We start from the raw sequence: 26,772 nt of genomic DNA, 5'->3' as shown, positions 1-26,772 counted from the left end.
TAAAAAATATTTCATTTTGGCCAAATGTAAGGCATGTTCAGTTTATGTTGTTTTGTAGGGTTATTTTTGCTTTGCTGTAGACTTTTCTCTTCATCTATCCTGAGTTTTCTTTGATTCTCTGGACTGTTCAGAGTACCTGCAAGATTTTTCCCATCATCTCTTGGCACTGTTCTGATACCTATCTTCATCACTTCTAGAGCCTGAATATTTTCTATTTTTTCCCCTTGACTTTGATCTCTCTTTTCTTCTAAAAATTTCACTGTCCTTATTTTGGTGCCTGTGCTTCTCATTTTCAGAAAAAGAATTTCTTCTCTCTCCTCTCTTCTTTTTGGGATCACCATGCTTGTTTTCGAAATCTATGTGCATTTCTTCGTCTCTGTCATTCACAGCCCTACTGTAACTATTTCATTCAGATGGCACCCTTCTGTCTGCAGTGTATTTTGTTCTGGGATCTCTCCAATTTGGATCTCTTGAATTTTGATCTCTGTGTTTTTCTGACCTTCTTTCTCTCTCTGTCCTTGTCCCCTGGTGCCTTTGTCCTGGTCTTCTTTCCTCTTGTTTCCTATCATTTGTTTGTTGTTTCCTGATCAATTTATCTATTTGTTTCTGGCTTTCTCTTGTGCCTTCTTTCTTATATGTTTAGGTGAGGCAGAACTATGGCTACTAGTAGTTGAAGAATTGCTCTCCTCACTGGAAGACTCTGAACTGCTATCACTGCTGTCAGATTCAGAATCAGAGGAGTCAGGCTCTGAAGAGGAGGATGCAGAAGAGGAAGGGGAAGGGGAGGATTTATCTTGCTCAACATCTGGTTTCTGGGTCACAGTGACCTTTGGTGTATTTTTTAGATGCTCATGCACTTCATCCATTAAACCTCCAAGCCCTATAGATGTAAAGAAGTTGAGGGCAAATCGAGTATTTCTTGGATTATCTCAGGGTAATAAACCTTCAAAGAATGGCTGTAAGGTTTCATCCTTTAATCTTGCATTAAGTTTAGGAAGACTTGTGTATTTACACAGTTCCTGAAAAAATATCTTGACAAAAATTTTACTGGTTGATGTAGTGTTTTCTTCACTCAGCTTTATACATTCAGGAACACTCCACGGAGGTGAATCAGTCTATAAAAGGTGAGCAAACATCTTAGCAACAGTTCTCAATTTGTTTGTTTCCAAGAGATGGATGATGTCCTACTGTTCTTTGACTATAGTTTCAAGAGATTCCATGTATTCTTTTTTAGCATGCAAAAACGCCCTGCTAATAAGCCTAAAATTTTCTCATATATCCTTTGTTGGACACAGCAATCAAGTATCATGTTGCAGAGTTCTTTTGTTTAACTCTCAGGAAACTCCATTTTCAGCAGTTTGTGAGCACATTCTTCAAAATCTAAACTTGACTGAATAGCAAGTTTTTGCGACAGAATGAGACCAGATTAATTTCTGTTTTGTCATGAGTAGTTACTTTTTGTCCTTCTCCCTCTTCATCCTCCTCTTCTTCCTCCTCTTCAGTACTTCAAGCATCTTGGTCTGTGTTTGAGTCACTGTCTCCTTCATCAAGAATTTCCTTTTTAATGGCTTTGTACTTCTCTTCATTCTCCATAAAATTAGGATCCATCTTGAAAACATTAAGAACATCTTCTGGATTATAATCATCCTCTAGAGGGAGCACATGGGTGAATTGATCATCATCTTCCACTAGGATAATAGAGTGGTCCTTGAATCCATCCTTACTGCAGACATCATTTCAATCATATACAGAACTCTTTTGTCAATTTCAGACTCATGGAGAATCTTTCAAGGTTGTTTACATGAAGCGTTAATTCCTCTTGGTGACACTTCTGTTAATCTGAGGCCACATTCCTTGAGAAAACCAATGGCTACTTCAACACTTTCATTGTTTGTCTTTCCACGAGCAAAGTGAGCATCTCTAAGCATAAAAGTTCATGTTCTGGGGGGACCTAAGATGGCGGCTAGGTGAGACAGAGCAAAAATCACCTCCGTGGAAAACACTAGATAAAAAACCAGAAGTGACCCAGAACACCACTTCCAGAGTAGCACCAGCTGGACAAGCTCTGCTAAAGCCACAGGGAACGTGCGTTTGGTGAAACCAGGAGTCTGCATTCTGAAACGAGTGAGTGAGTCGGCTGAGTCCCTCGGCCACGCTGCGGTGTGGGGAAACGGTGGGTTGGCATTTTTTTTTTTTTTAAAAAAGAAGCCCGGGAACAGCTGCAGATAAGACGGGAGCAGTCTAGACTAACACCTTGGTGTCTGGGGTGGAGGATACCCCTTCCCACACCCACTGCTGATTGTCTTGGGTCCAGGGAGCAAAGGGGAGCCAAAAGGAGAGGAAAAAAACCCCCCAAAAATGCATGACTTGCAGCTGTCTCCCCAGCGGGCGGGGCTACTCCTGCCCGGGGCTGAACACACAGCACAGAGCCGAGCCAAGAAACCCAGCCTGACAGGGAGTCTTTCCCGCAGCACTGCTCACACGACACAATATCGGCCGTGGACAGTGGCCTTGAATACACCCACGGCTGACTGTCCCGGAGCTGGAAGGGCGGAACTGTGCGGAAAGGGGGAAGTTAATGCATCCTATTCAACCATCTTTGAAGCGGGCTGGGAACGCCCCTACACAGCCCAGCGGCCCAGGGCTTCCCTGGAGGCCGGTGCTCACTTGTGATGTGGCACGGCCCTCCCCGCCTCAGCAGAGGAGGGGGGAACCGCTCGGAAATCCCAGGGAACCTATGCCAATAACAAGGACTTTTGGGTCAGCTGCAGAGAACAGCCTTAAATCTCCGGGAACACCTGGGAGGTTTGATTGTTAAACCTGCCCTTCCTCCCTAACTACTCAGGCACACGCCCCTCATTGAGGGCAGACAGCACCAACAACACACCCAAATTAAGTGCACCAGTTGTACCCCACAAGAATCAGATCCCCACACACCACAAAGTTGGGGAGAACTGGCTTGAGGGGAATAAGTGACTCACGGACACCACCTGCTGGTTAGTTAGAGAAAGTGTATGTCACCAAGCTGCAATTCTAACAAATTAAAGATCAAGTAAAGCAAATGCCAAGAGGCCAAAAACAACAGAAAATCTTAAAGCATATGATAAAACCAGACGACATGGAGAACCCGAACCCAAACACTCAAATCAAAAGATCAGAAGAGACACAGTTCTTGGCCCAATTAATCAAAGAACTACAGACAGGCAATGAGAGCATGGCACGGGATATAAAGGACTTGAAGAAGAGCATGGCACAGAATATAAAAGACATAAAGAAGACCCTAGAAGAGCATAAAGAAGATATTGCAAGAGTAAATAAAAAAATAGAAGATCTTATGGAAGTTAAAGAAACTGTAGGCCAAATTAAAAGACTCTGGATACTAATACAAGATTAGAGGAGGTTGAACAACAACTCAGCGTCCTCGAGGAGCACAGAACAGAAAATGAAAGAACAAAAGAAAGAGTGAGAAAAAAATTGAAAAAATTGAAATGGATCTCAGGGATATGATAGATAAAATAAAACATCCAAATTTAAGACTCATTGGTATCCCAGAAGGGGAAGAGAAGGGTAAAGGTCTAGAAAGAGTATTCAAAGAAATTGTTGGGGAAAACTTCCCAAACCTTCTACACAATATAAATACACAAAGCAGAAATGCCCAGCAAACTCCAGATAGAATAAATCCAAATAAACACACTCCAAGACATATTCTGATCAGACTGTCAAATACTGAAGAGAAGGAGCAAGTTCTGAAAGCAGCAAGAGAAAAACAATTCACCACATACAAAGCAAACAACATAAGACTAAGTAGTGACTACTCAGCGGCCACCATGGAGGTGAGAAGGCAGTGGCATGACATATTTAAAATTCTGAGAGAGAAAAATTTCCAACCAAAAATACTTTATCCAGCAAAACTCTCCTTCAGATTTGAGGGAGAGCTTAAATTTTTCACAGACAAACAAATGCTGAGAGAGTTTGCTAATAAAAGACCTGCCCTGCTTCAGATACTAAAGCAAGCCCTACCGACAGAGAAAAAAAGAAATGAGAGAGAGATATAGAGACTTTTAACAGACATTTATTGAATATTACATCCCAGGTCACTGGGACACACGTTCTTCACTAGTGATCATGGATCTTTCTCCAGAATGGACTGTATGCGGGGACATAAGAACAAGCCTCAATAAAATAAAAAATAAAAAAATGAATTTGTTCAAAGCACATTCTTTGACCACAATGGAATACAAATAGAAGTCGATAACCATCAGAGACTTGGAGAAATCACAAACACCTGAAGGATAAAAATGAGGGGGATATGAAAGCATTCTCAGATAATCAGAAGCTGAGGGACTTCATCACCAGTAGATCAGTCCTAAGCAGGCTGAAAGGAAGGGACACTAAACAGTTGACTGAAACCACATGAAGAAATAAAGATTTCCAGTAAAGATCACGTGGTGAATATAAATACCAGTACTACTGTATTGTTGATTTATAACTCCACTATTTACTTCCTGCAGGATCTAAAATGCATAAACTGTAATGATAAATCAGTGGTTTTGGACTCAATGTAAAATATGTAATTCTTGACAAGAACTACATAAAGGTGGGGGAATGGAGGAGTATAGGAACACAGTTTACATGTCCTATTGAAGTTAAGTTGGTATCAAAGAAAAACAAGATTGTTATAGATTTAAGATGTTAAATTTAAGCCCCATGGTAAACACGAAGAAAGTATCAGAGAATATGATTATAGAGATGAAAAGTAGAGTAGGGGTTCCAAGAAGTGGGGGAAGGGGCAATGGGGAGTTAAGAAATGAGAGTAGGGTTTTTGTTTGGGGTGAAGGGAAACTTCTAGAAATGGATGGTCAGAAGGTGGTAGCATTGCAACATTCTACATGTGATTAATCCCGCTAGTGGAATGCTAGGGAGGGAGTGGAATAGGAAGATTTAGGCTATATATATCTTTCCACAATTGAAAAAAAATAAGACAGTCTAAATAGATGACAATTAAATGCCAAGGATGATCCTGGATGGGATCTGAGGTCGGAGGAGAGGAGGCTCAAAGGGACAAAGATGGGACACAAGAAAAAAAAAAAAAAAGGAAATATGGAATGTAAGCTTTATATCAATGTTGAATTTCTTGAACAACTTAGCTGCGCTTAATCAGATTGCATAAAAGAATGTTCTTGTCCATGGGAAAGATATATGTGAATTATATTGTTTGTTCAAGATATGTGCAGCTTGCTCTCATATGTTCAGAGGACAGAGCAATAGATGATGGGTGTTAGGGAGGGAGGGAGGGAGAGAGGGAGGGAAAGAGACGGTGGTGTGACAGGGTCTTAAAGGTGATGGATCGGGGTATCCGGGGAGGGGGGTTGGGGTATGATGGAGTTCTATGTATGGGGTTTGGGTTTGTACTGTTTTTGCAACTGTTCCTGTAAGATTGAACTTATTTCAAAATAAAATTTATTATAAAAAAAAAAGTTCATGTGCCACATTTTGGTTAATAAGATGTGTTACAAATTTTGAAGCAATCAAACAAAGTTGCTTATCATTTCTTCAATAGCTTTTTGAAAATTAAGAATTAATCTCTTGAGGATTTAATTCTCCAATCTGTGGAAATTTTGAGTTAATAATTGCCACTAGTGCTGCATAAACATGGGTGAATATTGGAGAAGCACTCTGCTTGCAGAACAGATCTGGACAGCAGTCCTCTTCCTGTAACTATATTTTCTTGAAGAAGCTCTTAAATGATAATACCTATATTAGAAATGTTGACTTTGTTGATAAGACCATTGATTGACTTTTTTAGGGCCTCCCAGCTCATTCTCTGACATGCTAAGCTGTTTGTATCCATAATCTGTTCTTGCATCATTCTGAGCTTTGCAGGAGGAATATATGCTCCACCAGTATGAGTGAGGAGAGGATCCAACTCCTCTTTCTTCTTCTTTGCAGTAGGTTCATCCTGAGCAGAGGAGCTCTGGGTTACTGATGGTTCTGGATTTCTTCTTGCAGGAGATGGGGATTTCTGGGACCTTTTCCATTCTATTTCTCTTTCTCTTTCTCTGTGTTTTTCTCGATCTCTACATCATGATTCCATGCCACTATCATAAGAACGTCCTCTTCTTGAATGCTTATCGTCTGACCTGCTATAATCAAAGTAATCTCTATCCTGGGGCGGGGCGGGGGGGGTGGTGTGGCGCGGAATCTTTCTTGTTCTGTATATCTAACATCTGTCTTCTGGAGAGGAGATCATCTGATAAGAATTATAGTTTTCTCTTCTGTCAAGACCAGAAGAATTTTTTGTCTGTGCCACACTACTTTTCATTTTGCTGCCAGCTGAACCAATGAATCAAATTCCTCTTAAATTGTTGCAAATAGCAAGAACCCAATAGTTTGAATTTCTTGACAGTTTACTCTTTCTGTCTGCAAATGTCACCTAGAGCTCCACCATGCTGCCATTACACCGGATCTTACCTGTGTTTTAAAGGAAGTCGTGAAATAATGAGGAACATGATATGTAAGGGGTAAGGCTCCCTGTGGCTTAGAGTAAAAAACGTTTTGTAGTAATGCCCATTTCCTTCCCAGAGTTTTCTCTTTCTCTCATTTTGTCACTTATGTTGTAGATTCTCTTCTGCTGGTCCTTCTATTCTGTCATCTGTTTGGATTTTTCCTAGACTTTCAGTTTAACATTTTTATTTTAATAATAATAATATAATTATTTTTAGAACTTAAAAGTAAATAAAGCTTGTTATATGACTGGCATGCTCTGTTTTTGCAGACACAGATAATGTACAAATGGATAGAGCCCAAAATCTGCCGGGAGGACCTCACAGATGCTATTAGGTTGCCCCCTTCTGGAGAGAAGAGGGATTGTCCACCTTGCAACCCTGGATTTTACAATAATGGCTCATCGTCTTGTCGTCCCTGCCCTCCTGGAACGTTTTCAGATGGAACAAAGGGTAGGAAGTCAGTTGATTCGAGAACAGGACCTTTAGCAAAATAATCTTGCTGTAGTACAGTGACCTTGTCCTAAATTGTTTTTAAGGCAGAGTTCTTTAAGACACACAATTTCTTATCTCATAGCAACTGAAAAAAAGTTGAGAAAAATTATAATGAATTGTGAGATTGCAGTGGCTTATTTAACATACAAGAAAGATTGCTTTGTAACAACGTTTTGTGTAACACCCTCTTAATAGGATGACTCTTTGCCTTTGGAGAAAATTGCATTTAAATGTTAAGGATAAGCAAGCATTCCTTTTCCAGTGTGTGTGTAAAAGTGCACATGTATTTATGCAGGTATAAAATATCATTTCTTCTGATTTAGTTTTGGAATAATGAATCGCATCTTTTTTGCCACAATAATAGCAAAATTTCTCATTTTGATCATATGGCAGTTTAAATAGTTCCTAAGTAGATTGTTTAAAAGTATACAGTTGGGAAATTTTAAGTATTTACCAAATAATAAGATAGAAAATGGTTACAGAATTTGTTTTAACTTGAGTAGAACAGGATCACAATACATATACAATACAGTACCATTAATTTTCTGAAAAATAATTAAATAAATAATAAAATAATAAAATAAATTATAAATAAAAATAATTTTTTATTGTTAATAGTTGTTCCCAGAAATGATGGGGAAAATCATTTTAAAAGATTCTATATCCGTTTCCTTTATCATATTGGTCAAGTATATACGTGTATACTCTATCCAGTTCTTTCTTTCCAGATTGCTTTTGAAAAAGAAAGTTATCCATTCCTGAGGGAATTGGTGATCGAATATCTCTCCTTCCCACTTCCCTCTCTGCTGATTAAGGCAGTTTAGTGGTGTCGGGAACAGAAGAAGAGGAAGTTGTCCAGATGTATTTAAGTATTTGGTAAATACTTAAAATTTCCCAACTGTATACTTTTAAACAATCTACTTTTGTTCCACTTGTCTCCTGTAGACTGTAGACGGTGTCCAGCAGGAACAGAGCCTGCACTGGGATTTGAATATAAGTGGTGGAATGTCCTTCCTGGCAATATGAAAACTTCCTGCTTCAATGTTGGAAATTCGAAGTGTGATGGAATGAATGGTGAGTTCAGAATCAGCTCTCAGGCTCAGCTCCCTATAACAATACTGTACCTGGTAGGAGGAAACTTCAGTCTCATCATTTGGCTACTTGCCCTGTCTACCACATTTTGTTTATCCATTCATCTGTTGAAGGACACTCATTGCTTCCACCTTTGGCAATTTTGAATAATGTCGCTGTGAACATGGGTGTACAGATATCTATTCGAGTCCATGCTTTCAGTTCTTTTTGGTATATACCTATAGGTGTGATTGCCAGGTCATGTGGTAATTCTATACTTAACTTTTTGAGGATCCACCAAACTATGTTCTACGTTGGCTGCACCATTTTACATTTCCACCAATGAGCGTGAATTCCTATTTCTCCACATCCTCTCCAATACTTCTTTTCCTTTTTTAAAAAAATCATAGCCATTCTAGTGGGTGTCAAATGGTTCTCGTTGTGGTTTTGATTGGCATTTCCCTGTTGACTAATGATGTTGAGTGTATTGTCATGTGCTTTTTGGTCTCTATGTATATCATCATTGGAAAAATATCTCTTCAAGTCTTTTTGCTCATTTAAAAATTTAGCTTTTTTTAAATTTTGTTGTTGAGTTGTAGGATTTTTTAAATGAAAGTCTTCATCCCCAAAACAGGAGTGGGCATGGCTGATTGCTGAACACAGCTTTTGATTAGTGAATTCAGATCACTGGTTCCAGGCTCTGAGGGCAGCTATTGTTTCAGCCCTCAGCAGACATTGGTGGAGGCTGAGAAGATTTAAAGATACAGGGCCTCTTCAGGGCTGCAGGTAACAGTTAGCTGAAGGGCTGCATTTGCTGGGCAGGCCAGGAAAGCTTAGCTGTGTGGAGCCATCAGAGAAGATTTTGGAGCACAATCTTTGTGGTACCCTGTCCTTATTTTGGCTTGGAAAATCTGACTTGGTCAAGTCTTTTCTGGGGTGACCCTCCTCCCAGAATTTGTCTTCCAGGAAAAAGCAGCGTGAGACAACGAAAGGAATGTAAAAAGCTATAAGGCAGACATTCTGGAGCAAAAGACTGCCAGTGTCAACCACCCAAGAGAAGGAGGTCTGTCTCCTGGGAAACAGAGGGGACAACCAAACTCCTGTTAGCAGGGGAACTCTAAAACAACTAACAAACGAAAGCCCAGGATGAGACACAGGCCCAGAGAGACAGGGAAAACTCTGCATACTGCATTTTCTTTGGGCAGACCTTCCTGATAGGAGGACTGATGCTCAAAAAAATCTCTTGAGTTATCACCAGCTGATTATAAAACCAACAAACAGACATCCCAGGGGTAAATCCCAGAATTAACATTTAAAAGTATTAAAATGTACAGTGTGCAAAAAGTACATGACAAAGAAACAGGAAACGATGGGCTACCTAAAGGAAGAGGATAAAAATCTAGAAATCACCAATGAAGAAGAAGAGAATGTGGACATACTGAACAAAGTCTTTAAAAAAGTGATCATAAAAATGCTCAAGGATATGAAGGAGAGTACAGAGAAATCAATAAAGGATATCAGGAAAAAATGAATGAACAATATGAGAGTCTAAGAGACAGAAATGTTAAAAAGGAACCAAACAGAAATACTGGAGTTGAAGACCACGCAGTAACTGAAGTGAAAAATTCCCAGGAGGTTTTCAAAAGCAGATTGGAGCTGGCAGAAGAAAGAATCAGTGAACTTGAAGATAAGACACTTGAAGTGAGTCAGGCTGAGGAGCAGAAAGGAAAAAGAAATATTAAAAGTGAAAATTGGCTAAGACAGGTATGGAACACCATCAAGCGCACTAATACACATGTTATGGATCTCCCAGAAAGAGAAGAAAGAGAGGGACAGAAGGAATAGTCAAAGAAGTAATGACAGAGAACTTCGCACACTTAGCTAAAGATGTGAATATGCACAACCAAGATGCTCAGAAGAACACCTAACAGGATAAACATGAAGAAAAATACACCCTGTCACATATTGATTACCCTACAAAATGCAAAGGATAGGAGAGAGTTCTGAAATGTGTAAGAGAAAAGCAATGTGTTAAGTACAAGGAGTCCCAAATAGACTGAGGGCCACTTCCTTGTCAGAAACCATGCAGGCAAAAAGACAGTGGGTTGAAATATTTAAAGTGGTGAAGGAAAAAATGACCAGTCAACAATTTTATATCCAGTGAGATTCTCTTTCAAAAATGAGGGAGCGATTAAGACATTCTGAGATAAACAGAAGCTGGGGGAGTTTATCATTATAGGCTGGCCCTATAAGCAATGCTAAAGGCAGTTCTTCAGACTGAAAGGAAAGGACACTAGATGGTGGTTCAAAGCAGCATAAAGAAAGAAAGATCTGCAGTAAAGGTAACCATTTGGGTAATTATAAATGCCAGTATTATTATATTGTGTTGTTTGGTATGTAACTCCACTGCTTATTCCTTACAGGTGGCAAAATGCAATTGCATAAAAATAATGATAAATCTATGTTTTTGGAAAGTAAATGTACAAAGATATAAGTGGTAACAAGTACAAAAAAAGTTGGGGGGCAGAGGGGTATAGAAATATATGAGCATGCAATTGAAGTTAAATACCAACTTAACTTCAATTGCATGCTCATATATTTCTATACCCCTCTGCACATCTTTCCTTTCAGTCTGAAGAACTGCCTTTAGCATTGCTTATTTAGGATGTTACATTTTAACTCCATGGTAACCACAAGGAAAATAGATGCAAAATATATCCAGATAGAAGTGAGAAGGCACTCAATATGGTATGACACAAGAAAGCAAATAAATATAAAAATAAGCTTTAATGAAAGAGAGGTTCAAAAACAGTATAAGATTTACAAAGGCTAAATAGCAAAATAGCAGAGGAAAGTCCTGTATCATTAGTAGTGACTTTAAGTGTAAATGGATTAAACTCTCTGGTCAAAAGGCACAGATTGGCAGAAAAGATAAAAAAGCATTACCCACCTATATGGTGTCTGCAAGAGACTCGCCTTAAAGTCAAAGATATAAGTAGGTTGAGTGTGAAATGATAAAAAAAAAATATACCATGCAAGTAGTAACTAAAAGAGAGCTGGGGAGGCTATACTAATACTTGAAAAAATAGATTTTAAGTAAAAAATAGTTATGAGGGACAAAGATTGTCCTTATATAATAATAAATGGGACAATCCAACAGGAAGGTTTAACAATTATAAAAATATATGCGCCTAACAGCAGTGCCTTAAAATACATGAAGCAAATTCTGACAGATTTGAAGGTAGATACTGACAGTTATACATTAATGGTAGGAGACTTTAGCATACCACTCTAAATAATGGATAGAACATCAAATCAGAAGATCAGTAAGGAAGTACAGGACTTGAATGATAATCTAAACCAACTAGACCCACAGACATTGCAGGCACTGCACCCAACGACAACAGAATATACATTCTTCTCCAGTGCACTTGGATCATTAACCATCATAGACCATATGTGGGTCACAAAATGAGTCTCAATGCATTAAAAAATATTGAAATAATACAATGTATCTTTTTCAGCCACAACAGAATGAAGCTAGAAATCAGTAACAGAAGGAGAAATGGAAAATTCACAGATAAGTGGAAATTTAAAAACATACTCTTATACAACCAATGTGTTAAAGAGGAAATCAGAAGGGAAATTAGGAAATATCTTGAGGCGAATGAAAATGGATATACAACATACTAAAACTTATGGGGTGCCGTAAAAGCAATGCTGAGAGGGATATTTGTAGTTCAAATGCTTACATTAAAAAAGAAGAAAGATCTCAAATCAGACCTAACCTCAAAACTGGAAGAACTAGAAAAAGAAGAGCAAATAAACCCAAATCAGGCAGAAGGAAGGAAATAACAAAGATTAGAGTGGAGATAATTGAAATAGGAAACAAAAGAGAAAATCAGTAACACCAAAAGTTGGTTCTTTGAAAAGATCAATAACATCGACAAACCTTTAGTAGACTGACAGGGAAAAAGAGAGGATACAAATAATGAAAATCATAAATGGAAAGGGAGACATTACTACTGACTCCTTGAAATAAAAAGGACTATAAGAGGATATTATGAACAGCTGTATTCCAATAAATTAGATAACCTGGATGAAATGGACAACTTCTTGGAAACAAACAAACCACATACATAGACTCAAAAAAAAAGATCTCAAAAACCAATTACTAGTAAAGATATTGAATCAGTAAACAAAAACCTCTCAACAAAGCAAAGCCCAGGATCAGGAGACTTCACAGGGAACTCTATCAAACGTGCCAAGAAGACATAACCCCAGTTCTCTTCAAACTCTTCCAAAATATTGAGGAGGAGGAAACCCTCCCTAACTCATTCTACAAGGCCAACATCACCCTCATATTAAAGCAGTATAACAATGCCACAAGAAAACTACAGACCAATATCTCATATGAATGTAGATGCAAAAATATGTAACAAAATACTAGCAAACTGAATGCAACAGCATATTAAAAGCATTATGCACCATGATCAACTGGGAATTATCCCAGGTATGCAAGGTTGGTTCCACGTGAGAAAATGTAATACATCATATTGATAGAATGAAGGAAGAAAACCACATGATCATCTCAATTCATGCCGAAAATGCATTTGACAAAATACAGCACACTTTCTTTTTTTCTTTTTTTCACTTTTTTAAATGGAATTTTATTGAAATATATTCCTATACCAGACAGTCATCCAAAATGTGCAGTCAGTGGTTCACAGTATCATCATATAGTTGGGCATTCATCGCCACAATAAATTTTTAAACATTTTCATTGCTCCAAAAAAAAGAATAAAAATTTTAAAAAGAACACTAAAAATATCTCATACCCCTTCCCCCCCCCCATTATTTATTTATTTATTGTCTTTGTTTTCTTCCTCATTTGTCCATACCCTGGAAAAAGGGAGTGTCAGTCTCAAAGATTTTGCAATTGCATAGTCACACTGTAAAAGCTATATAGTTAAACAATCATCTTTAAGAAACAAGGCTGCTGGGTTACAGTTCAACAGTTTCAGATATTTCATTCTAGCTACTCCAATACACTAAAAACTAAAAGGGGATATCTATGTAATGCATAAGAATAACCTCCAGAATGACCTCTTGGCTCCATTTGAAATCTCTCAGCCACTGAAACTCTATTTTGTTTAATTTCTCTTCCCTTTTTGGTCCAAGAATCTTTCTCAAGCCCGTGATGCCAGGGCCAGGCTCATCCCTGGGAGTCATGTCTCACGTTGCCAGGGAGACTTACATCCCTGAGAGTCATGGCCCATGTAGCAGGGAAGGCAGTGAGTTTACCTGCAGAGTTGGCTTAGAGAGAGAGAGGCCACATCTGAGCAACAAAAGAGGTTCTCTGGGGGTGACTCTTAGGTGTAATTATAAGTAGGCATAGCTTCTTCTTTGCAAGGAATGTTTCATTAGGGTAAGCCCCAAGATCAAGGGCTTGGCATATTAAATTGGTAGTCCCCAATGCTTGCGAGAGTATCAGAAATTCCCCTGGTGGGGAAGTTTAATATTTCTGCATTTTCCCCCAATCCCTCAATGGGGCTGTGCACATACTTTTTTTTTTAATTCTCTGCCCAAATTACTCTGGGATGTATCAGGGCATCACACTAACCTGTACAAACCAACAAGATCTCACTCCCTGTTCAAGGTTCCATGTAATTATGGTGGTCAAATAAACTGACCATACAAGTTAAATTAGATAGTGTGCTACAGAAAATATAAATTTTGCTACAAATAAACATTTCTTCCTTTGATCTCACACAGAAGTTTGAAGTTTTAAAACATTGTCAGTGTATCATCCTTTACACTTTAGTGTGATGTGCCTTAGTCCTAACAGATCAGCTTCATTCATATCTCTAATTGAAGTATGATCTCTTCTTCAGCTTTTTTTAACATTTGCCCTAGGGAATAATACTGACTTTCATAGCTGAAGAACTCTAGCTCGAGTCTCAGGTGTCACATAGATACCCAAAGTTCCAGGGAATGACCAGGTTATACACAAAGAGCCCTGCATCTCAGAATTTAGAGATAACTGTAACAACTCAGGAATAGATGTGACTGCTGTAAGAGCTTACAATCTAGGAACCTTTACAATAGGAGTTGTAAATTCTCAGAATTTGAACATTATATTTAGTCCATATTAGTGAAGTGTTATAATATTAGTCTTTTCATTTCTGGCTTATTTCACTCAGCATACTGTCCTCAAGGTACATTCATCTAGTTGCATGTCTGCTAACTTCATTCCTTCTTGCAGCTGTTCAGTATTCCATTGTATGTGTACACCACAGTTGACCCTTCCGTTCATCAGTCAAGGTACCCTTAGGCCTCCTCTATCCATTGCAAATTGTAACTACTGCCACCATAAATACTACTGTGCAAATGTCCATTCATGCCCCTGTTTTTCAATCCCTCCAAGTATATACCTAATAGCAGGGTTGCAGTTTCATATCTCTATACTTGGCTTCCTGTGGAACTACCACTGCCCTCCAGATGGGCTGTACAATTCTGCTTCCCTACCAACAGTGAATAGGTACATCCCTCTCTACATTTTCTCCAGCACTTGTATCTTTCTGTTTATTTTTTTAAACAATTTTATTCACACACCATACAATTCAGCCTAAGTAAACAGTCAAGGTTCCTGGTATAATCACATAGTTATGCATTCATCACCACAATCTATATAAGAACATTTCCATTTCTTACACAAAGAAAGGAGAAGAAAAAAAATGAAGAAAAAAATTAAAAATGAAACAGAGAAATAACAACAATAACACCAAAAGTCCCATACCTCTCCCTTATATCCTCCTCTTATTGACATTTAGCTTTTGTATATTGTCTTTGTTACCTTTCATGGACGTATATAACAATGTTGTTAACTATAGGCTCTATTTTGCATTGATTGTATTTTTCCCCCTATACCATCCCATTTTTAACACCTTTCAATGTTGACATTCGTTTGTTCTCCTTCATGTAAAAACATTCTTATATTTGTACATTTACTCACCATCATTGACCACTGTAGGTTTCGCTGTTATATGTCCCAGTCCTTATCCTCTCTATTTCCTTCTGGTGTCATGCATACCCCTAACCTTCCTCTTCCAACCCTACTCACACTCAGCATTTTTCACTGTACATACAGTATTGTGCTACCATCTACCATTTTGTATTTTGGATTTTATATGTCCTATTTTATTTTTTATTTTTTTTCCTCTCTCTCTCTTTTTACTCTTCCTAACTGTCTTCATTTCTATACTTTTCTCCAAACCTCTCCCTCCTGTCTTTTCCTATATGCCTGTAGTATAGCACCCTTTCTTTTTTTTTTTTTTTTTATTTTTTTTTTATTTTTTATTTATTTATTTTTTTTAATCATCATTTTATTGAGATATATTCACATACCACGCAGTCATACAAAACAAATTGTACTTTCGATTGTTTACAGTACCATTACATAGTTGTACATTCATCACCTAAATCAATCCCTGACACCTTCATTAGCACACACACAAAAATAACAAGAATAATAATTAGAGTGAAAAAGAGCAATTGAAGTAAAAAAGAACACTAGGTACCTTTGTCTGTTTGTTTGCTTCCCCTACTTTTCTACACATCGATCCATAAACTAGACAAAGTGGAGTTTGGTCCTTATGGCATTCCCAATCCCACTGTCACCCCTCATAAGCTACATTTTTATACAACTGTCTTCGAGATTCATGGGTTCTGGGTTGTAGTTTAATAGTTTCAGGTATCCACCACCAGCTACCCCAATTCTTTAGAACCTAAAAAAGGTTGTCTAAAGTGTGCGTAAGAGTGCCCACCAGAGTGATCTCTCGGCTCGTTTTGGAATCTCTCTGCCACTGAAGCTTATTTCATTTCCTTTCACATCCCCCTTTTGGTCAAGAAGATGTTCTCCATCCCACGATGCCGGGTCTACATTCCTCCCCGGGAGTCATATTCCACGTTGCCAGGGAGATTCACTTCCCTGGGTGTCTGATCCCACGTAGGGGGGAGGGCAGTGATTTCACCTTTCAAGTTGGCTTAGCCAGAGAGAGAGGGCCACATCTGAGCAACAAAGAGGCATTCAGGAGGAGACTCTTAGGCACAAATACAGGGAGGCCTAGCCTCTCCTTTGCAGCAACCGTCTTCCCAAGGGTAAAACTTATGGTAGAGGGCTCAACCCATCAAACCACCAGTCCCCTATGTCTGTGGTCATGTTAGCAACCATGGAGGTGGGGTAGGCGAATACCCCTGCATTCTCCACAGGCTCCTCAAGGGGGCACTACATCGTGTTTTTTTTTTTTTTTTTTTTTTTTACTTGTTTGTCTTTTTTCTTTTTTTTTTTTTTAACTTTCCCTTCTTTTTTCAAATCAACTGTATGAAAAAAAAAGTTAAAAAGAAAACAAACATACAATAAAAGAACATTTCAAAGAGACCATAGCAAGGGAGTAAGAAAAAGACAACTAACCTAAGATAACTGCTTAACTTCCAACATGTTCCTACTTTACCCCAAGAAAGTTACATACTATAGCAACATTTCAGTGAACTTGTTCCTACTACATCCATCAGAAATTAACAGACCATAGTCATTTCTGGGCATCCCCAGAACGTTAAATAGCTTATCTGTTCTTCTTGGATTATTGTTCCCCCTTCCTTAATTGCTCTCTACTGCTAGTTCCCCTACATTCTACATTATAAACCATTTGTTTTACATTTTTCAAAGTTCACATTAGTGGTAGCATATAATATTTCTCTTTTTGTGCCTGGCTTATTTCGCTCAGCATTATGTCTTCAAGGTTCATCCATGTTGTCATATGTTTCACGAGATCGTTCCTTCTTACTGCCGCGTAGTATTCCATCGTGTGTATATACCACATTTTATTTATCCACTCATCTGTTGATGGACATTTGGGTTGTTTCCATCTCTTGGCAATTGTGAATAATGCTGCTATGAACATTGGCGTGCAGATATCTGTTCGTGTCACTGCTTTCCGATCTTCCGGGTATATCCCTAGAAGTGCAATCGCTGGATCGAATGGTAGCTCTATCTCTAGTTTTCTAAGGAGCTGCCAGACTGACTTCCAGAGTGGCTGAACCATTATACAGTCCCACCAACAATGAATAAGAGTTCCAATTTCTCCACATCCCCTCCAGCATTTGTAGTTTCCTGTTTGTTTAATGGCAGCCATTCTAACCGGTGTTAGATGGTATCTCATTGTGGTCTTAATTTGCATCTCTCTAATAGCTAGTGAAGCTGAACATTTTTTCATGTGTTTCTTGGCCATTTGTATTTCCTCTTCAGAGAACTGTCTTTTCATATCTTTTGCCCATTTTATAATTGGGCTGTCTGTACTATTGTCATTGAGTTGTAGGATTTCTTTGTATATGCAAGATATCAGTCTTTTGTCAGATACATGGTTTCCAAAAATTTTTTCCCATTGAGTTGGCTGCCTCTTTACCTTTTTGAGAAATTCCTTTGAGGTGCAGAAACTTCTAAGCTTGAGGAGTTCCCATTTATCTATTTTCTCTTTTGTTGCTTGTGCTTTGGGTGTAAAGTCTAGGAAGTGGCCTCCTAATACAAGGTCTTGAAGATGTTTCCTACATTATCTTCTAGGAGTTTTATGGTACTTTCTTTTATATTGAGATCTTTGGTCCATTTTGAGTTAATTTTTGTGTAGGGGGTGAGGTAGGGGTCCTCTTTCATTCTTTTGGATATGGATATCCAACTCTCCCAGCCCCATTTGTTGAAAAGACCATTATGGCTCAGTTCGGTGACTTTGGGGGCCTTATCAAAGATCAGTCGGCCATAGATCTGAGGGTCTATCTCTGAATTCTCAATTCGATTCCATTGATCTATATGTCTATCTTTGTGCCAGTACCATGCTGTTTTGGCAACTGTGGCTTTATAATAAGCTTCAAAGTCAGGGAGTGTAAGTCCTCCCACTTCGATTTCTTTTTTAAAGTGTCTTTAGCAATTCGAGGCATCTTCCCTTTCCAAATAAATTTGATAACTAGCTTTTCCAAGTCTGCAAAGTAGGTTGTTGGAATTTTGATTGGGATTGCATTGAATCTGTAGATGAGTTTGGGTAGAATTGACATCTTAATGACATTTAGCCTTCCTATCCATGAACATGGAATATTTTTCCATCTTTTAAGGTCCCCTTCTATTTCTTTTAGTAGAGTTATGTAGTTTTCTTTGTATAGGTCTTTTACATCTTTGGTTAAGTTGATTCCTAGGTACTTGATTTTTTAGTTGCTATTGAAAATGGTATCTTTTTCTTGAGTGTCTCTTCAGTTTGTTCATTTCTAGCATATAGAAACATTACTGACTTATGTGCATTAATCGTGTATCCCGCTACTTTGCTAAATTTGTTTATTAGCTCTAGTAGGTGTATCGTTGATTTCTCAGGGTTTTCTAGATATAAGATCATATCATCTGCAAACAATGACAGTTTTACTTCTTCTTTTCCAATTTGGATGCCTTTTATTTCTTTGTCTTGCCGGATTGCCCTGGCTAGCACTTCCAGCACAATGTTGAATAACAGTGGTGACAGCGGGCATCCTTGTCTTGTTCCTGATCTTAGAGGGAAGGCTTTCAGTCTCTCACCATTGAGTACTATGCTGGCTGTGGGTTTTTCATATATGCTCTTTATCATGTTGAGGAAGTTTCCTTCAATTCCTACCTTTTGAAGTGTTTTTATCAAAAACGGATGTTGGATTTTGTCAAATGCTTTTTCAGCATCTATTGAGATGATCAATTGATTTTTCCCTTTCGAGTTTTTAATGTGTTGTAATACATTGATTGTTTTTCTTATGTTGAACCATCCTTGCATGCCTGGAATGAACCCCACTTGGTCATGGTGTATGATTTTTTTAATGTGTCTTTGGATTCGATTTGCAAGTATTTTGTTGAGGATTTTTGCATCTATATTCATTAGGGAGATTGGCCGGTAGTTTTCCTTTTTTGTAGCATCTTTGCCTGGTTTTGGTATTAGATTGATGTTAGCTTCATAAAATGAATTAGGTAGTGTTCCATTTTTTTCAATGTTTTGAAAGAGTTTGAGTAAGATTGGTGTCAGTTCTTTCTGGAAAGTTTGGTAGAATTCCCCTGTGAAGCCATCTGGCCCTGGGCATTTATTTGTGGGAAGATTTTTGATGACTGATTGGATCTCTTTGCTTGTGATGGGTTGGTTGAGGTCTTCTATTTCTTCTCTGGTCAGTCTAGGTTGTTCATATGTTTCCAGGAAATTGTCCATTTCTTCTACATTATCCAGTTTGTTGCCATACAGTTGTTCATAATATCCTCTTATAATTTTTTTAATTTCTTCAGGATCTGCAGTTATGTCACCTTTTTCATTCATTATTTTGTTTATATGGGTCTTCTCTCTTTTTGATTTTGTCAGTCTAGCTAGGGGCTTGTCAATCTTGTTGATCTTCTCAAAGAACCAACTTTTGGTGATATTTATCCTTTCTATTGTTTTTTTGTTCTCTATGTCATTTATTTCTGCTTTAATCCTTGTTATTTCTTTTCTTGTACTTGGTTTAGGATTGGTTTGCTGTTCATTTTCTAGCTTCTTCAGTTGATCCATTAGTTCTTTGATTTTGGCTCTTTCTTCCTTTTTAATATATGCGTTTAGTGCTATAAATTTCCCCCTTAGCACTGCTTTTGCTGCATCCCATAGGTTTTGGTATGTTGTGTTCTCATTTTCATTCGTCTCTATATATTTAGCAATTTCTCTTGCTATTTCTTCTTTAACCCACTGATTGTTTAGGAGTGTGTTGTTTAACCTCCAGGTATTTGTGAATTTTCTAAGTCTCTGATGGTTATTGACTTCTAATTGTATTCCATTGTGGTCAGAGAATGTGCTTTGAATAATTTCAATCTTTTTAAATTTATTGAGGCTTGTTTTATGTCCCAGCATATGATCTATTCTGGAGAAAGTTCCGTGAGCACTAGAAAAGTATGTGTATCCTGTTGATTTGGGATGTAATGTCCTGTAGATGTCTGTTAAATCTAATTCATTTATCAGATTGTTTAGGTTTTCAATTTCCTTATTGGTCTTCTGTCTGGTTGATCTATCTATAGGAGAGAGTGATGTGTTGAAGTCTCCCACAATTATTGTGGAAACATCAATTGCTTCCTTTAGTTTTGCCAATGTTTCTCTCATGTATTTTGTGGCACCTTGATTGGGTGCATAGACATTTACGATTGTTATTTCTTCTTGCTGAATTGCCCCTTTTATTAGTATGTAGTGGCCTTCTTTGTCTCTCAAAACATCCCTGCATTTGAAGTCTATTTTATCTGAGATTAATATTGCTACACCTGCTTTCTTTTGGCTGTAGCTTGCATGAAATATTTTTTTCCATCCTTTCACGTTCAGTTTCTTTGTGTCCCTGTGTCTAAGATGAGTCTCTTGTATGCAACATATTGATGGTTCATTTTTTTTGATCCATTCTGCGAATCTATATCTTTTAATTGGGGAGTTTAATCCATTTACATTCAACGTTAAAACCGTGAAGGCATTTCTTGAATCGGCCATCTTATCCTTTGGATTATGTTTGCCATATTTTTCCCTCTCTCTATTAATATCCTTTATTGTACCCATACCGAATCTCTTTAGTACTGAACCTTTCTCCAAGTCTCTCTGTCCTGTCTTTGTTTCTCTGTCTGTACGGCTCCCTTTAGTATCTCCAGTAGGGCAGGTCTCTTGTTAGCAAATTCTCTCAGCATTTCTTTGTCTGTGAAAAATTTAAGCTCTCCCTCACATTTGAAGGAGAGCTTTGCTGGATAAAGTATTCTTGGCTGGAAATTCCTCTCACTCAGAATTTTAAATATATCGTGCCACTGCCTTCTTGCCTCCATGGTGGCTGCTGAGTAGTCACTACTTAGTCTTATGCTGTTTCCTTTGTATGTGGTGAATTGCTTTTCTCTTGCTGCTTTCAGAACTTGCTCCTTCTCTTCTATGTTTGACAGTGTGATCAGTATATGTCTCGGAGTGGGTTTTTTTGGATTTATTCTATTTGGAGTTCGCTGAGCATTTATGATTTGTGTATTTATGTTGTTTAGAAGATTTGGGAAGTTTTCCCCAACAATTTCTTTGAATACTCTTCCTAGACCTTTACCCTTTTCTTCCCCTTCTGGGACACCAATGAGTCTTATATTCGGACGTTTCATATTATCTATCATATCCCTGAGGTCCATTTCGAGTTTTTCAATTTTTTTCCCCATTCTTTCTTTTATGTTTTCATTTTCCATTCTGTCATCTTCCAGGTCACTGATTCGTTGTTCAACTTCCTCTAGTCTTGTACTATGAGTGTCCAGAATCTTTTTAATTTGGTCAACAGTTTCTTTAATTTCCATAAGATCATCCATTTTTTTATTTAGTCTTGCAATGTCTTCTTTATGCTCTTCTAGGGTCTTCTTGATTTCCTTCATATCCCGTACTAGGGTCTCATTGTTCATCTTTAGTTCTTTGAGTAGCTGCTCTAGGTGTGTCTCTTCTGGTCTTTTGATTTGGGTGCTTGGGCTTGGGTTATCCATATCGTCTGGTTTTTTCATATGCTTTATAATTTTCTGTTGTTTTTGGCCTCGTGGCATTTGCTGAACTTGATAGGGTTCTTTTAGGGTTTGTAGACCAGTTGAAGTCCTTATCTCTAATTTATCAGATCTACAGCTTCGTGGAGTACACTTTCTCTAACTAACCAGCAGGTGGCGTCCACGAGCCACCTGTTCTCCACAAGCCAGATCTCCCCTGCTTAGCCTTTTTGGTGAGTGGGGGAGTGAGTGTTGTGGGGCCCAATTGGTGTCCCAAGCTTGCGTGTGTAGTTGGTGTTGCCTGCCCTGTACGTGGGGCGTGTTTCTGGGCAGTCGGGGAGGGGGGGTGGCCCTAACAATCAAATCTCCCTGATGATCCTAGAGTTTTAAAGCTACTGCAATAGTCTAATCCTTCAGTTCAGTCCTGCCACAGTTTGTCTCTGCCACTGACCCACAAGTCTTTGGTATTGGCGTATGGCTCCTGAGACTTGCAAGTGGGCCCCTCTTCCAGGCTGTGCACCCCGGGTCCTCTGTTGAGGGATGACTGTGCTATGTCGCAGGTGAGTGCCGTCCCCCCATGGCAGTTCTGGGCTGCTGGGCTGTGTTGGGAGGCTCCCAGTCTGCTCAAATGATGGCTGAATGGGGCTCTGTTAATTCACACTGCTCCCCCTTCCCAGCTCTGGGACATTCAGCTGAGGTTGCAGGGAAGGCTAATGTCCACGCCCAGTTTTGTGGTGTGTGCCTGTTATTTGAAGCACTTCCGTCACACTGGGTTGTCTGGGGCAGCTCTGGGCTATGGGGCTGGCGATGGGCAGGAGTGTTTCCTGTCCACCAGGATGGTGGCTGTGAGCGGACACCCCCCTTTTCTTGGGAAGTTGTGTTGTTTAGTGAATTTTCTCAGCCACTGGATTATTGCCTTTTGTCTCAGAGCTCTCTTAGTTCTGCTCTTGACTTGACGTGCCCAAATTTCAATTCTTTGAAGCTTTCTGTATTGAGCTTCTTAGAGTAATTGTTTTAGAAAAAGCAAAAAAGGATTTAAAAAAAAAAAAAAAAAAAAAACGGCCCTCCTCAGAGATCTAATGGGTTATTGAAATGCTAATAGACAAAGCAACCAGGGCCATTAAGGAAAAGTGCCCAGGGCAGAGAGATCAGCCTTGCTTCGGGATTTGCATATGCGCCTCAAGGCCTGATCTCCACCCTTCCCCTTTCTGTGTTCACCAGAACTCCAAAAATCCTCTGCTTTTATTTTGGAGTTTTTCGTGTTGTTTTTTTTCTATGCCCGTCTCCTCTCTGCTGGGCTGGCTGCTCTCAGAGTCTCTGGTGTCTGGCCTCAGTCTATCTATGGTTGGAGTTTGAATCAGTAGAATGAGTTTCCGATGAGAGCAGCCACTGCAATTCTCCCTTCTCCTTCCTGGAGCTGACAGCCCCTCCTCCCCCGGGACTGAGCCTGGCAGGGAGGGGCGCGGGTCCCCTGGCCGCAAAAACTTACAGATTTCGCTGATCTCAGCAGTTCCACGTTTTCATGAGTGTTGTATGAATTATGCCCAAAGACAGATTGCTCTGTGGTGTCCAGTCCACGCAGTTCCTGGCTTTTTACCTACTTTCCTGGAGGAGTAACTAAAACATACAGCTCACCAGTCTGCCATCTTGCCCCGCCCCCTTTCTTTTTAAAAAACATTTAGAACAGTAGGAGCAGAAGGAAACATCCTCAACATGTTGAAACACATATATGAAAAGCCCAGTGCTAACATCTTACTTAATGGTGAAAGACTGAAAGCTTACCCTCTGAGATTAGCAACAAGATAAGGATGCCCCCTATCACCACTGTTATTTAACAGTAGGAGTTCTAGCTAAAGCATTATTGGAAGTTCTAGCTAGAGCATTAGGCAAGAAAAAGAAATAAAAGGCATTCAAATTAGAAAGGAAAAAGTAAAACTTTACCTATTTGCAGATGATATCCTATATACAGAAAATCCTGGGGGAAAAAAAAAAAAAGAAAACACAACAAACTCCTAGAGCCAATAAATCAATTCAGCAAAATGGTGGGGTACAAGATTAATCCACAAAACTCAGTAGTGTTTCTATATACAAACAATGAACAATCAGACGAAGAAATTAAAAAAAAAAAAATTCCATTCACAATAGCAACTAAAACAAATAGGTAGGAACAAATCTAACCAAGAATGTAAAGGACTTGTACACAGAAAACTACAAAACATTGTTAAAAGAAATTAAAAAGACCTAAATAAATGGAAGGATATTCCTTGTTCATGGTTTGGAAGACTAAATATTGTTAAGATGTCAATCCTACCTTAAACAATTTATAGATTCAGTGCAATCCCAATCCAAATTTCTTTGCACAAATGGAAAATCCAATCATCCAATTTATATAGAAGGGTAAGGGGCCCTGAATAGCTAGAGCCATCTTGTAAAAGAATGAAGTTGTAGGACTCATATCCCAATGTTAAAATTTATTACAAAACAGCATAGATTAGCATAAGGACAGACATATAGATCAGTGGAATGGTATTGAAAGTTCAGAAATCAACTCTCACATTTATGGCTACCTGATTTTTGGCAAGGGGACAAAGACTGCTTGATTGGGAAAGAATATCCTCTTCAACAAATGATGCCAGGAAAACTGGATCTCCATTTACAAAAACAAAGAAGTTCTTCTTCCTCACATTATATACAAAAATCAACTCAAAATGGATTAAGACCTTATTATAAGAGCTGGAACTATCAAAATCCTGGAAGAAAAGGTAGGGAAGCATCTTCAGGACCTTGTGTTAGGCAATGGTTTCTTAGACTTTACACCCAAATTAGAAGTAATGAAAGAAAAAAAATAGATAAATAGGACCTCATGAAACTTAAAATCTTAGTTCCTAAAGGACTTCATCATGAACATAAAATGACAAACTACACAATGGGAGAAAATATTTGGAAACCACATATTTGATAAAGGATTGATATCCTAAATATATAAACAAATCTTTCAACTTAACAAAAGGATAAATAACCAAATTAAAAATGGGCAAAAGACTTGAACAGAAATCTCCAAAGAAGTTACACAGATGGCCAGAAAGCACGTGAAAAGATGCTCAACATCATTGGCCATAAGGGAAATGCCTATCAAAACCATAATGAGATACCATTTCACAACCATTAGAATGGCTGCTATTAAAAAAATGGAAAAATAACAACTGTTGGAGAAGATGCAGAGAAATAGGAACACTCATTCATTTCTGCTGGCGATGTAAAATGGTGTAGGTGCTGTGGAAGACAGTTTGGCCGTTCCTCAGAAAGCCAAGTATGGAGCTACCATGTGACCTAGCAATCCCATTACTAGGTATATACCCCAAATAATTGAAAGCATGGACTGAAACAGGTATTTTCACACCGATGTTCATAGTAGCATTATTCACAATTGCTGGAAGATGAAAGCAACCCAAGTGTCCATCAAAGATGAATGGATAAACAAAATGTGATAGATACCTGCAGTGGAATATTATTCAGCAGTAAAAAGGAATGATGCCCTGATACATGTAACAATAGGAATGGACCTTGAAGACATCATGTTGAGTGAAATGAGCCAAGGCCAAATATTGTATGAGCTCACTGTTTGGAAACAATTAGAATAAGCAAACTCATAAGAGTCAGAGTTTAGAATATAGTTTATCAGGACATCAGATGGGGATAAGGATTGGGAAGTTAAGGCTTAACAAGTACAGGGTTCCTATTTGGAATGATGGAAATGTTTTGGTAATGGGTTGTGATAATGGTAGCAGAATTTTGTGAATGCAGTTAACAGCACTGAAATATATAGATGAATATGATTAAAAGGGTAACTGTTAGATAGTATATATGGTAAAAGTAAAAATTTTTTAAAAATCCTTGGACCCACACTACACAAACAGTGAGCCCTAAATTATACCATGGACTTTAATTAATAATAGTTATTAAAATGTGCTATCATCAATTGTAACAAATGTTCCACACCAATGCAGGTTATTGGTGGTAGGGTGGCATATGGGAATCCAGTATTTTATGCTTGATTGTTCTGTTAATCTACAAGTTCTCTATTAAAGTTAGAAATATACATGTGTGGTCAACAGAGGGTAACCTGATAATTTGATAAATTTGATAAAGATAATTTGATAAATTGTGGAAATTAATTATATCTATCTACATTGTGAAATATTAAGTCATTAACATTTTGATGAAGTATGTATAAATGAAAAATGCTTAGGTAATATGTTAATTTATAAAACTTTGATACAAAATGTTATATACAATAAGATCTTAGTGATGTATAAACACATATACATCAAAAGTTGGTGAAAAGAAACACCCAAAAATGTTGAGTATTTATTTTGAGGTGGTGAGATTATATATAATTTTAGTTTATATCTTTAAAATTTTCTTTAGCTTTCCAAATTTTATAATAAATATATGTACTACTTTTAAAAACAAATAAAAATAAGTGTTAAAATATAATGTGTATGTAGAAACATGGAAAATGTGGGATTCAGTCTGGGGTAAAAAGCAAAATACAAAATTACTCGTATGGAAAGCATATCGACAAAGTCTAGAAGAAAATTTATAAAAGTAAAAATAGTTGTTATGGTATCAGGTTAGAAGTAAATCTTTTTGAAGTCAACATTTTTATTAACATTAATCTATATAGTCTTTATAATTGAGAATGGAGAAAAATGGCAACTGAGGTACAATAAAAGGGAGTATTTTCTAGGTCTCTGCTAACTTCATTATGCCTTGCATTTAGATCTTTGCTTTAATTTTATTTAGCCATATCGAATACAGAGAACTTTAACCATATGAAGCTATTGGGACCACTTGTATGTGGCTTAGTCCTAACTGAGACATGCTGAAAGTATACAATACAAACTCGTGTATTCAAAGGTTTAGTATATAAAAAGCAAAATATCTAAATAATATTTTATATTGATTACTTATTGACATGATAATATTTAGGATATATTGGGTTAAATAAAGTATACTTAAAACAATTTCACTTCTTTCTTTTATCTTTTTTTGGGGGGGTGGGGTGGGGATGAAAATCTCTTTATTCTATGTAGTTCACAGATAATAACATCACAGCAGCTAGTTTAAGGAGGCTACACAAACATTTGTCCAGCCCCAAAC

General features: G+C 38.0%; 1 protein-coding gene and 1 pseudogene across 6 annotated transcripts in view; one reads left to right on the top strand and one right to left on the bottom strand.

Annotated features, from left to right (window-relative positions):
• The window catches only part of ELAPOR2 (endosome-lysosome associated apoptosis and autophagy regulator family member 2), a 225,067-nt gene that overhangs the window by 157,302 nt on the left and 40,993 nt on the right, over window positions 1–26,772 (top strand). For all 6 annotated transcript variants that reach the window (XR_005217011.1, XM_037836548.1, XM_037836549.1 and 3 more), the window contains 2 exons: window positions 6,776–6,956; window positions 7,944–8,072. Coding sequence is in view for 5 of the 6 variants with exons in the window: in XM_037836548.1 (XP_037692476.1) it covers window positions 6,776–6,956; window positions 7,944–8,072 (310 nt within the window). In the remaining variant the exon portion in view is untranslated. The remainder of the gene's footprint in view (window positions 1–6,775; window positions 6,957–7,943; window positions 8,073–26,772) is intronic.
• Window positions 61–6,322, bottom strand: LOC119534331 (annotated as a pseudogene).

This window comes from Choloepus didactylus, chromosome 5 (genome assembly GCF_015220235.1).
Source record: "Choloepus didactylus isolate mChoDid1 chromosome 5, mChoDid1.pri, whole genome shotgun sequence".
Lineage (NCBI taxonomy): Eukaryota > Metazoa > Chordata > Mammalia > Pilosa > Megalonychidae > Choloepus > Choloepus didactylus.
The sequence above is the reverse complement of the archived record's forward strand: the minus strand, read 5'-3'. Positions and strand labels throughout refer to the sequence as shown.